The sequence below is a fragment of the Portunus trituberculatus genome, chromosome 28 (genome assembly GCF_017591435.1).
Source record: "Portunus trituberculatus isolate SZX2019 chromosome 28, ASM1759143v1, whole genome shotgun sequence".
In the NCBI taxonomy this organism is placed as follows: domain Eukaryota; kingdom Metazoa; phylum Arthropoda; class Malacostraca; order Decapoda; family Portunidae; genus Portunus; species Portunus trituberculatus.
This window is the reverse complement of record NC_059282.1, coordinates 4,345,188-4,358,367: the sequence shown is the minus strand read 5'-3', so window position 1 is coordinate 4,358,367 and position 13,180 is coordinate 4,345,188. Positions and strand designations below refer to the sequence as shown.

Genomic DNA, 13,180 nt, shown 5'->3' with positions numbered 1-13,180 from the left:
CCTATACACAATAAATCTTTCTTAATTAATAACACTCAGAAGACCCATACATACGCTTAAACTCACAGAATACCACTCCCACACACCCAAAACACTCGCAACTAATCCCAAAACACACTCAAAACATCATGTACAACACCTCAAAATACCAACAAACACACTTAAAACTCATTAGAAATACACCAGTACCATATATGTTTCTATGATAAGCATCTATATAAGTAATGGGATACTGTATGTAGTTATACAAATTTCATGTATCAATTTATTGTTCATTGTGATATCTTTCTTTTCGTTGTCGTCGTGTCCGGCTGTGGTTATTTGGCGAATCAATAAACATTAATTAGATTTTCATTTTTACTGCGAGTGTTTGCATCTCGCGGGAAAAAAAAAAACGAGGTAACCATTTGAAAGATACACTATAGGATATTTCTCTCATCTTATATTCCTTTCGCCTCTATTAATAATGTCTTTTGAATGTAGAAATCTTACCGTAAAAACACCCTTGAAAAATCCATGTGATACTTACTGTGTGTCACGTGACACACAGTTTTTTAAAGAGTGCTTCCATAGTTTTGGTGATTCTTGTCGTCAAAAGGCTCTGGCTGAAGTGACATGGTTTGCAAAGATGGTTTTGCCGTTCTTCTGATAGATTGATAAAATTTCGACATTTGAAAGGCTTCATGTAAGTATCACATGGGTTTTCAAGGGTGTTTTTACGGTAATATTTCTACATTCAAAAGACAGTATTAATGCAGTTTAGCTATCCCCTTCTGAATGTAGAAATCTTAATATGCTACTAGAACTTGACTCACTGTCTATCGTACAGCCTGGGAGCATTTCACAAAGACTCTAAAATATATATTATCATTGTTATCTTTTTATTATCTCCAAATCTCTTTAGTTTTGGGTGGATGGTTGGTGGAGAGGGGGTAGCGTTGCAGTGACTGGCCACTGAGGCGCTGACGGGAAGTAAACGTAAACAAAACACGACCACATCTGTCATCTACGTGGAATGATATTTTATCACAACTGTTATTAACTCTAGTCTTCCAAGGAGGTTGTATGTTGTATTGCTGACGATTCTTCTTGTTAACCAGATGTGAGGAATACAGCGTGTGCGAGTTGAACAAGGAAGGTCAATTGTGTAGGGAGGGGGAGGACATTAGAAGCTCAGCCGGTCACTGGTAAGATAACTAAGTGTTCCTTTACCTGAGGTCTTTCTAGGTCTGTACAGCCCATCAGTAAATGCATTGGAAATTAAAATTAGGAAGAGACCAACATTTTTCCTTCAGAATTATTCATACCTGGAATACCTGGTAGTCAGCAGACTTTATCTCAGTCATATTTAAGGAATTGCCGGTGAATCTTAACAAATAACGAGTTCTTATGTATTCTGTTGCTTTCTCTCTCCAGGACAAGCACGTTTGGGGGCCTGGGGGGAAAGTGGGTTATTATGGTAGTAATGGAAAAATTTTGCTAAAGCTTTAGTGTGACTGTGGCACCTTATTTTTTGACTAATTTCTTCCAGATCTTCACAAAACCCATTGTATTAATTTAATACAATAGTATAAACTCCTGGAATAATGTCACCTGCCCTCCTCCCTCAACAAACTTGGGGACCTGTGGTAATGCGGGTTTTTCAGAATGGCAGAGACGAAAATTAGTATTTTCTGGGAAGTGAATTATTAGAATCACCAAGAACATGGCAAATGTGTGTTTGCACGTAGTATCAAAAGAGCAGCATTTTTATCGCCTATGTATCATCCATTACGTTTTTCCTCCCATGAGCATTTCTTCCTTGCATTTTTTCCATGTCTTCCCTTGTGAATCTTTCCTTTTATGTCTCTTCTGTACTTTTTTCCCTGTTTCTTCTTGGATAGACATTTCCCTATTTGTTATCATCTATCTTTTCTTTTATTTCATTCTTCTTTCATACATCTTAGCCTGTGTGTCTCGCCAGGGCTGCCGTTTAATGTGGTGTTCCTCTTGGTGGTGTCGACAAGCGCGGCATCATGAGTGTGGTGCAGGTGATCAAGAATTATGTGATCAAGATGATCACGGAGAGCGAGCCGGGCTACAAGATTATGCTGATGGACAAGGAGACGGTGAGTGAAGGGATAGATAATGTTGAAAATTCTCTCTGTAGCCTTTTTTGTGTTTGCTTTGCTTTGTTTTCATATCCTTTTATTTCTAGTTAGGCTGCTACTGCTTAACATGAGACCATCTCCTACCTAAACACAGGAGATGCAGGATACTTCTTACTGAGTCTCCTGCAGCTTAACTACTTCTACAAATAACAGTAGCCCTCCATTCACACATTATTCAGCATCTTTCACCCCTAGAAACACATTTAGAGTATTGCATACAGGCCTGGTCACCCCACTATAGGCAGGATATCAACATGTTAGAAGCAGTTCAGAGAAGAGCAACTAGGATGATACCAGCTTTGAAGCACCTGGAGTATAGAGATAGATTAAAGGCATTAAACATGTTTTCATTTGAGAGGAGATGTATAAGAGGGGATATGATAGAGTTATTTAAAATGTTCTCAGATACAAACTACATAGATGTGAGATCTTTCTTTACCTTAGAGGAGGGAAGTAGGACTAGAAATCATGGCAGGAAGATTAGAAAGCAAGGCTGCAGGTTAGATATAAGAAAATATTTCTTTAGTCATAGGGTGGTAGACTTCTGGAATGCATTGCCAGAGACGGTTGTAAATAGCACTAGTTTGACAATGTTTAAAAACAGATTAGATAAGCACTTAAATTTATTAGATTTATAATTATGTATAGCGCTGCATGATAGTTTTTATAAGAAATTTACTATAGTTAAAGAAGACATGATCCCCATGTATGGGGATTACAGATTGTAGAGGAATTCGCTGCAGGACTTAGCCCTGTTAATGGGCCAAATATTTAGAATTAGTATATAATGTATTGTGTACTTGTAAGTGTATCTTTAAGTACTGATGACGAGGTCGCTGTGCAACTGATACAGGATAACCTAGATGGGCCCTGGTGGCCCTTTGTTATCCTATTATTTATGTTATGTTATGTTATGTAAGAAAGAAGGAAGAGGACAAAGAAAATCTGATTGTAACACTAATCTTACATAAACACACAGCATCACTCACTCCTCCTCCTCCTCCTCCTGCCCAACAGACCTCGTTCGTCAGTGTGGTCCTGGGCATGAGTGAGGTGATGCGGCAGGAGGTGTACATGTTTGAGCGGCTAGACCAGACAAGCTCCGGGGAGAACATGTCTTACCTCAAGTGTCTGGTGTATGTCCGCCCCACCAGGGAGAATATAGACCTGCTTGTGAGGGAACTGCAGAAACCCAGATATGGCAATTATTATATATGTGAGTGACAGTGTTAGTGTATGGAAGTTATTGTGTATAAAAGCTGTTGTGTATGTGAGTGTGAAGGTGTGTTTATGTGGTATGGTAATCGTGTATGTTAGTTAGGGTGTCAGTGAATGGGGGAGGTTGTCTGTGTTGCAGTGTGTTTTGTGTCTTAAGTGAATGGCCTTGCAGAAATTGAGATATGGGAATGAATGTACATGTGAGTTAGTGAGTGGGTTAGAGTGTAAGAAAGGTTGTCTCTGATGTGTGTTTGTTTGTGTGTGTAAGGAATGTTTTAACTTTTCTTTCTTTATTTGTGAGTGTGTGTGTTGAAGATATTGTTTGTTACTTATTAAACCCATGATATTGAGGCAGCAGAATAATAAACTTCATAATACTTATATAATAATCCACAAAATTTGCATAATAAGGTACAAAAAAATTTGCACAGTATCACAAGAAAGTTATGAAATTGTACAGTACCATAATAAATCATTGAAACCTATGCATAACCAAAAAAAAAAAAAAAAAAAAACATTAAGAACCATACTGTATCCTTCCTGTGTCTCTAGATTTCAGTAATGTAGTGAGCAAGAGTGATGTGAAATTACTGGCAGAGGCTGATGAGCAGGAGGTGGTGAGGGAGGTGCAGGAGCTGTATGCCGACTACCAGGCTCTCTCCCCCCACCTCTTCTCCCTCAACATGCCCATACACTCTCAAGGCAAGTGTTACAAGTGGACCTGGTGAGCAGAGAGAAGTGGATGGGAGATATGAAAGGTCATATTTTTCTTTGTGTAAATTCATGTGTGAAAGAGAGGGAGAGAAGGAAATATATGTATACATTTTTTTGATATTGGTCTGTCAAAAGTTTGAAAATTTAAGTGACATAACATGAAAACTATCATTCTCTAGCTATTATCTGTTGTGACTAGACAACATGTACTTATTATACCTTTTAAAACTCCTTGAACATTGCAGTCCACTAATGCGGTTTGTTCCTAACCCCAGGCTTGAAGTGGGCAAGTGGGGCCTTGCAGCGCACGGTGCAGGGTGTGGCAGCAGTGCTGTTCAGTCTGCAGGTGCTGCCCTCCATCCGCTACCAGAACAACTCAGAGATGGCCAGAGTCCTCGCTGAGAATATTAGAGTATGGTTATTTATTTCAGTAAACAGTTCTATTGGAAACTGCAGATTTGTGTTGTAATATTTACTAAGTTTCCTGGAAAAACTAGTCATATTGATGATAATTTCAGGAAATTGCTTTGATAAATTTCTAATATTTTTGTAATTGGCAAACCATCTTGATATCTGCTCTTATTTCTTGTGTAGTTAATTTCAGCAAATTCTCTTGAATAGCTGCTTACATATAGTTTAATTACATTAGACTCTCAGGAACAGTTGCTCACATGTCGTGTTTTCACCAAACCATTCTTTGAACAACTCATTCTTCTTACCATTTCATCATACAGTCATTTTCATAAGTTACTCATATTTATCTTATTTCAGCAAAAGTTCCTTTGTAAAACCTGGTTACAATTCTCATCTACAGCAAACCATCCTGAATGAGAGTTCCCTGTACAACAGTCCAGACGCCGAAGGGAACACATTGCTGCTCATCCTGGACCGCAGAGATGACCCTGTCACTCCTCTGCTCCACCAGGCAAGTCACACATTCCTCTCCATGCCTGACACTTTAAAAACATGCTCTACATATACTCTGCATACAGTCTGTCCATGCTTCACTCACTATAGTAAAACTAAATTGTACTGACCCGTAAGGTGTTGTTTGCCATTCTGCCAGATTTCCAATCAAAACATTCAGCCTATACTACTCATGGTTCTTTAATCACAGTATTATCAACAAACGGCATTCTGAGAATATTCTGACTATTTCATTAAATAGCAGGTGATACAAATAAGTGTTATATACCAAATCAAATGAAGGTATTTCATGAACATGTATGACGATGTGGCATGTCAGGACGGGCGACGTTGCCAGTCGACCCGAGGCGGGATTTCCCCTGGGGGAAGGGGGAGGAGTCAGGTCACCACGCAGGTGCAAATCGACTCACTTCTCATTTGGTCGCCACTATGGAAGGATACACTGACGCATCCTCGTCTGTGTGTTGTACAGCCAAACCAAGAAGTTTGTCTACAGAATTAATAAATAAAGCTTGCAAGGACCACTTTTACCAATAAATCAAGCGAGGAAGAGGACAGCAGATGCAGCTGGTATATCTGAAGGCACAGTGAAGAGGATTTGTCCCAGTGCAAACAAGATATACACCACACAGCATCACAACCTTATCAGCGTTTCTTTTCCCCACTCATTATATTACACTGGGTATCTCGAGAGGACATAATAGTAAATATTTGGTAAATTATCAGCCTCATTTTCACATTTATAACCAGCACCTTAACTATATTTAATTTACCTATGGCATCTTCATGTCTTGTCCATCACTTATATTTTTTTTAGCGAAGTCATGCATTAAAATAAATAAAGAACAGTTATTCCGTTTTCCTTGAAGTAATGAGAGATATGGCAGCGTTGCACGGATTATAGGCCTAGCCCTACAGATCAGTACAATTTAGTTTTACTATAATACTTATTAAACTGAACCTCAAACTATTTAGTATAGTGAGGCATACAGTGGTTTTTCCATGAGTTAAAACTATTATTTTGTAAACTTAAGTCACCAATTCTGTGTTCATAAAATTGAGTACTTGATTTTTCCTTTTTCCTTTTTTCTTTTTTTTTTTTTTTTTTTTTATTGATTTCAGGGTTTTCATATATTTGCTTTCAAATCAAGTGACTCCTGTTATAATGATTTTAATTGATGATGGTGCAATTATATTATTCGTGTGACAAATGCCTAATTCTTATCAGGCAGCAGTGGATGTATGAGGCAATGAAGCACAAGCTGTTTTTTTCACTCACCACTCTAGTATGTACTTATAAAACAAAAGCACCTGCCTTGTGTGGCACAGCATACACTGATTGTTGAAATTACTAACGTATATTTGTTTTAATCTGGCAACAGTGGACGTACGAGGCAATGGTACACGAGTTGCTTGGAGTGGCCAGTGGACGGGTGAGTCTGGCACATGTGGTTGGAGTGTCAGATGACTTGAAGGAGGTGGTGATGTCCCCTACTCAGGACGAGTTTTATGCCCAGGTTAGTAAAAAGTGAGGAGAAGTTTGGGTGCATTTGGGTCTGACTATTTTATCTAGTACAGGCAACCCTTGCTTAACAAAGGTTCACACAATGAAATTTCGCTACAATGAAGGTTTCCTTTTACTACCATCTGCTCGTCTAACGAACACCAAACTCGCTTTAACGAAATTTTATCCATGTAATTTTTCCAAGTTTTAAAGCCCCGCTGTATCACGCAAGCTGACAGGCTTTTGAATACACTGGCGCCTCTCATGGACAAAACGCACACCACTCACTCCCCCTTATTCAAAACAATAACAGCGTCAGCAGCAGCTCGTCTTCCCTTGCTCTACATGCCACCAAAACGCCCCGCAATATCGCCTAGCGTTGCTAAAAAGACCAGGAAGTCTCTTACTCTCGAAGTGAAGCTGGATATTATTCACAGACACGAGAGAGTCAAAAAAACTAATAGCATTGCTTCCCACCATGGCTTGACTCCATCTACTGTCTACCATTTTCAAGTCAGCAAACTCTATTAAGAAGACTGGTGATATCATATCTTCCTTGCAAGCTAAAAGAACCACCTGAACTCATGACTCTGCAATGGATAAAATGGAAATCCTTGTGGAAATGTGGTACATAAGTTTTGTATGCGGTACAATGATGCACCCTTTGTTTACATTCCACAGGTTGCCAGCTAGCGTATTTCCCGCTCCACTCTCCCTCCCTTCATAAATTTAAGATCATCAGCATTATAAAGTTACTTATATACATACATTAGTGTACATTATAATGACTTAGTCTTAAATTAAACTGCTTAAGTGTTTAACTTCATAATTTTTACTTTCATTAAACCTTTTACTGTACTATGATGCACTCTTGCTTTGTTTACTCTCAATGGAAGTTCAAGTCAGTGGTTAAACTTGTTATAATTGGTTCGCTTAACGAAAATTCACTTAACCAAGGTTTTTTTTTTAGGAACGTAACCCCTTCGTTAAGCGGGGGATGCCTGTACATCTTCCTGAGGGCACATAAAGAGGGGTCCTCAATTCTCGTGATTACTAAGACCAGCAATGTTTCAGAGTATGTACCTCAACTATGGGGAGATTGGACAGACCATCAAGGACTTAATGGAGGAGTATCAGAAGAGACTCTCCAATCAGCAGAAAGTAGAGTCGATAAGCGACATGAAGAACTTTGTCGAGAATTACCCACAGTTCAAGGTGAGGAGTGTTGAAGGAAGTGTGAGGTATGCTGTTGTTGGTATTGACTGTTGTGGTGTAAGGTGGAGAATATTAAAGGAAACTATCTTGGCTTTAAGTTCTGAGGCTATTGAGTTTTTTTTTTGTGATTTAGGATGAGGAGTGTTGAGAGAACTATTTAGTTTGCTATGTTTAGTATTGACTGCTCCTTGGGTTTTTTATTTATTTATTTATTTATTATTTTTTTTTTTTTATGCAGGAGGGACAGCTGGCAAAGGGCAACAAAATATGAAAAAAAAAAAAAAAAAAAAAGGCCCACTGTTTTGCCAGTTCCCTAAAAGACAGAGTTAACCAAAATATACATACATTTACATAAAGCTGAGGGATAACCTTGAAATGTGTGATGTTGGTTTGCTATTTATTTATACTGGTGTTGATTAAATAGTTCATTATGTATAGGATTGTAATACATGATTCTGTGGTTGATATATTTCCCTCTTGACTATTTCTTTTAGTTGACCTTGAATTGGCTAAATTATTTCTATGAGTACTAATGGTGAGGTCAGTATATTTATTCTTAAAGGTATAATTCAAGAGGTAGAGTGATTGTCATGCTAATTTCCTCAACCAGTTCTTTTAGTTGACAGTGAACAGACTTACACATCATTTATACAAGTGGCAAGACTCACATTGCAACTCACTTCCAGAAAATGTCAGGCACAGTGAGCAAGCATGTGACGGTGGTGGGAGAGTTGTCTCGGCTAGTGGGCAACCATGCACTACTAGCCATCTCAGAGTGTCAGCAGGAACTGGTGTGCGGCTCAGACCACTCAGCTAACCTCCAGGTAATGCTGCGTCTTGTTGGGTACTAACACTTGATAAGCTTCTATAGACTTCTGTGGAAAAATTTAGTAGTTTTATACACTGATATTGAACTAAAGATCAAGGCTATTGCTATTATCCCCTTCAGTACTGGGATGCATTTTTATCATGAGGTTTGGGTATTATTAGACAATTTTATTTACATTAGGAAGAGTCTATGGAGGTCAGAAGATTAATAGCCAGAGTCTTCATTATTTTGATCCCCACATAAGTTTCTGAAGCTGTATAAAATCACTATATAGTAAGCAGAATAAATATGAATATGTGTCATGGTACTGAAGGGGTTAATGTTGTAAATTTATCTTTTTTCTAAACCTTATAAAAATGGTGATGAGTATAACTACCAAATGAATGAATTTTTAAAAGGTGTTCTTCATCTCTATTCACCTGAATTTTGAAAGGAAAATGATGATAGATTGCAAGTATCTCATGGATGATTTTCAAAAGATTTGCTTCATTATTATTCACCTAAACTTTATAAGAAGATTGATGACAGTTTACAATTGCCCAACAAATTTATTATTGATTACCCCTTTACACTTGAAGACAATGGGACTAAGAGTGTCAATTTTGAGTATGAGGGATTGGTGTTTTGTCTTAGTCACCTCATGTGGGATTGCTGGCTTAGTACATAGGTAAACACATTGCACATCTGTTTTCTATCAGTTCTTTTATATACCTTCACTCAATTCATAAAAGCCCAGAGTTCTTTTCCTTTTGCAAGGCAGATAGATAAACCTTTCTTATTTACCCACAGAGGATCCGGCAGCTAGTGACAGACCCCAAGGTACGGGAGGTGGACGCTGCTGTGCTGGTTATGCTGTACGCGCTGCGGCATGAAGGTCACCCCAACACTGACTTGAAGGGACTTGTCTCAGCCCTCAATAAGCGCAGTGTTGGCGACCGCTATCTCAAGGCAAGGCAGTGGTTGTCATCTCCACACTTAAATGAATAGCTATGCTTATTACTTATGAGATGTTACTGAGAGTCAAACTTAACAAAGAGCTGGTTATGAAATGTTAGATTCAGTATATCTGTTAGTATTGATGGATTAGTTCTCTTAATCAGTCACTGCAACTTTTTCATCTGTATTTCCTTTCATTCACATTCTTGTCATTCTTTCATCCATATATTACTCACTCTTCATTTAATATGCCCCAACAAATTCATTTTCTCCTGTACCTTTTTTTTGACACTGTTATCAGCTGATACATTAGGAAGACTCTGATTTATTAATTTTTATGTAAGAAGCTCTGGCCAACATAACAAAAAAGAAAATACAGCCCACTGAAGATGCCAGAGTACCACCAGAAGGATGATCCTGTTTTCAGTCTCCTCATTACCTTGTCCAGAGCTAAGAAAGACAATTACCCAAGTCTTCCCTCCTCAGCTGCTGTCATCACTCATGGACTTCGGTGGAGCAAGGGCCAGACAAAGTGACCTTTTTGGCACTCAGCTACCACAGGACGTCTCTGGCATCAGGAAGCGGTTCTTCAAGGTAGGCACTCACCACATCTGCCATTTCTCTAGTTGAATGTTAAGCATTTAAAAGTGCAAAGCCTGTAGATCAAGAAAAAATGTCTCTAATCGTTAATAATCAAGGAAACATGAGGCAAATGGGGAAGGTAAAGTAAAGAGGCTGTAGATCAAGAAAAATGCCTCTCTAGTCATTAATAATCAAGGAAACATGAGGCAAATAGTGAAGGTAAAGTGCAGAGGGTAAGTGTTGTTTGTCTGCTGCAGGGACTGAAGGGAGTGGACAACGTGTACACACAACACAAGCCACTGTTGCTGGAGACGCTGGAGGAAGTAATGAAAGGACGGCTGCGTGAGGGTGCCTTCCCCTACTGTGGCAATGCTCCCTCCATGCCTCCAGGAACAAAGTGAGTTAAGGACATAGATAAGGGAAGCTTACACATAGCAGTCCCTGTAAAATATATTATGTTGATGATTGATATAAAAACTTTAACTTATCTTATATACATACTAGCAGTTTTGAACCACCATAGTATTTCACGGGCAATATCTTCTACTTGCTTGACTGTCCAGATAACAATTGTAAACATATACGGTACTAAGGGGATTGTGAAGAGTGAGTGCAGGTTATGTGATATGTACTGTACTTAGAGGATTGTGTAGGATAAGTGGCTCTGTTATGCTGCTCATGTCAATCTTTCATCCCACAGACCACAGCATATAGTGGTGTTCATCATTGGCGGTGCCACCTATGAGGAGTCCATGGCAGTCCACCAGTTCAACACCAAGAGCAACAACACTCGGATCATCCTGGGCGGCTCCACTATCCACAGCACAGCCAGCTTCCTCTCATCTGTGGAGGCAGCAATGGAGGGAGTGCCACGCAAGACACTCCGGCTATGAACAGAAGGTCCTGCCTCCTTGCATTCCATGTTCCCTTTGTGGACCTTGATATATGACAATATATGTGTAAGTGTGCTGGATCCTGAACTTGCTTACCAGGAGTGGAAGGGTTGCATTCCTACCCACTCCTGTGTGTGTGTGCATGAATGTGTGTGTGTATACGCTCCAGATCAAAGTGGGTCTGTGTCGAATCCTGAGTGGTAAAGATGAGGTGTACAGGCAAACCAAATCCTATATATGTAGTTAATTAAAGCTCTATACTCCCATTCCATTATCATGAAGGTTTCACAATTCCATCTTACTGTTAGTGATGCTCTTCCTTCCTGAAAAGTTTTAATTCACAGGCTGCCAGTTTTAGTGATATTTTCTAGAACTGAATATTCATTGAAACCGATGCCAGTAATGATTGATAGATTGAATGCATGAAGTGATTTGTCAACCTATTAATAGTACAGAAGAAAAATATATATATCTTTCTATTTACATTTATTATTTGATACATAAATTATATATTATGATCTAACAACAAACATATTGTGAAACATTTAAGCTGAAAACCCAACATTAAAAACTCATAACCTTGCCATTCCATGTTTGCATTTTACCATCTCAACTGAGGCAATAGAACTTTCATGTAGAAATCAACAGTATGAACACATGTCCACATCACACATTGCACAGATCATCACCATACACCACAGAAAGTTTGGGACATTATCACATCAGATCACCACTTCTATGTTCTTCACACCCACACTGTCCAGGTCCTCGTGCAGAAAGTCAGCCTGCCACTTTCTCTTCTGATAAAAACGCACAGCAACACTGGCAATGATGATCAGCAGCAGGGCCGAGAGGGGGAGATACGGCCAGACAGTCTTGAACACATTCCTCAAGGCTTCAAGGACCGTCTGGGAAGCTTTGGGGCTGGAGACTTGCCTTTCCATTGGGTCATGTTCAAGCTGGAGGGTCTTGAGTTGGGCAAGCTCAGCCTCTCTCTCTTCTTCCTTCAGTTTCTTCAGTAGTTTGAGGTGGAAGTCAGAAGAAGTAGTTGGCAGGATGAAGGGAGGTGGAGGTGTGTCTGTGTTGGTGTTTGTGGTGGTGGCAGTGGTGGTGGTAGTTGGTTCAGTAGTAGTAGTAGTAGTAGTAGTTGAGGTGGTGGATGGTTCTGTGGTAGTAGTAGTAGTGGTGGTAGTTGGTTCAGTAGTAGTAGTGGTAGTAGTTGGTTCAGTAGTAGTAGTAGTAGTAGTAGTAGTAGTTGGTTCAGTAGTAGTAGTAGTGGTGGTGGTGGTAGTTGGTTCAGTAGTAGTAGTGGTAGTGGTGGTAGTTGGTTCAGTAGTAGTAGTGGTAGTGGTGGTAGTTGGTTCAGTAGTAGTAGTAGTGATAGTAGTTGGTTCAGTAGTGGTAGTAGTTGGTTCAATAGTAGTAGTAGTAGTGGAGGTTGTAGGTGGATCTGTAGTGGTAGTCGTAGTGGAAGGGGTAGTTGTATCTGTAGTAGTAGTAGAAGTAGAAGGCGTCTCAGTACTAGTGGTAGTGGAAGCGGTGGTAGTAGTAGTGGTCGTATCAGTAATAGCAGGTGTTGTGGTCCTGAAGAACGACCACGCTGGTGTAGTAGTGGTCGTGGTAGTGGTCGGCAGCTCCGTCATGATGGTTGTTGGCACCTCGGTCGTTGTTGAAAGCCATTGTCTTAGAATATTCAGGGCCCCGATATAGGCGTGACCGAAAATCTCTCCGTAGGTAGTCACATTTCTCTGGGGCTGCTGTTGCTCCTATGGGATAAGAAAAAAAATTAGAACAGTCAAAACCAGTGCCTCACCTGTTATGGGACAAGGAAAAAAAAAAAAACATTACAACACTACGAATAATAATAAGACGCTCAGCCTCTCTCCTGTTACGCCTTACGGGATAAAGAAATGAAATAGAGTACTCTGCTAAGAATAAAACAATTGTTCCTCTGCTCCTCCGCCTCCTGCAGGATAAAAAATATCTCAGCAAACCATTTTTTTCAACTCAAATCGGCATTTTTCATAACCCTTTTCTATTCGTTTGTTTTAATTACGTCATTCTCTCGCTCATTCCTTTGTCTCTCACAACAGTTACACAGCCTAGAGGAAACTAGTACGTATGCCTAGGACACGTATAAATTCCTCCTTGAACAAGCTACCTCCCCACGTGGACAACGTTTTGGAGATTATCAGAGTATAACTGCCTTACA

General features: G+C 39.5%; 1 protein-coding gene across 3 annotated transcripts; it reads left to right on the top strand.

The window, feature by feature from the left end:
• The first annotated feature begins 556 nt into the window (after positions 1-556).
• On the top strand, positions 557-11,552 carry LOC123510188 (vacuolar protein sorting-associated protein 45-like). Of its 3 annotated transcripts, XM_045265073.1 has the most exons (14): positions 924-978; positions 1,101-1,187; positions 1,964-2,108; positions 3,168-3,366; positions 3,921-4,070; positions 4,358-4,494; positions 4,897-5,007; positions 6,392-6,526; positions 7,588-7,728; positions 8,415-8,552; positions 9,347-9,505; positions 9,980-10,087; positions 10,333-10,472; positions 10,776-11,552. In XM_045265073.1, the coding sequence occupies exons 3-14, from the start codon at positions 2,016-2,018 to the stop codon at positions 10,966-10,968; spliced, it is 1,704 nt and encodes a 567-aa protein (XP_045121008.1). In that variant the 5' UTR covers positions 924-978; positions 1,101-1,187; positions 1,964-2,015; the 3' UTR covers positions 10,969-11,552. The 3 variants fall into 3 exon arrangements, with proteins under 3 accessions (XP_045121010.1, XP_045121008.1, XP_045121009.1); XM_045265075.1 differs by lacking the exons at positions 924-978; positions 1,101-1,187 and adding an exon at positions 557-685; XM_045265074.1 differs by having other exon boundaries at positions 945-1,187; positions 1,940-2,108.
• The last annotated feature ends 1,628 nt before the right edge of the window (positions 11,553-13,180 follow it).

Excerpts from the sequence above, each read along its gene's own strand:
- LOC123510188 (XM_045265075.1), top strand. The coding sequence starts at position 2,016 with ATGAGTGTGGTGCAGGTGATCAAGAATTATGTGATCAAGATGATCACG. Across the intron at positions 6,527-7,587 it reads AGGACGAGTTTTATGCCCAG|AGTATGTACCTCAACTATGG; the intron begins GTTAGTAAAAAG and ends GCAATGTTTCAG. Across the intron at positions 9,506-9,979 it reads TTGGCGACCGCTATCTCAAG|CTGCTGTCATCACTCATGGA; the intron begins GCAAGGCAGTGG and ends TTCCCTCCTCAG.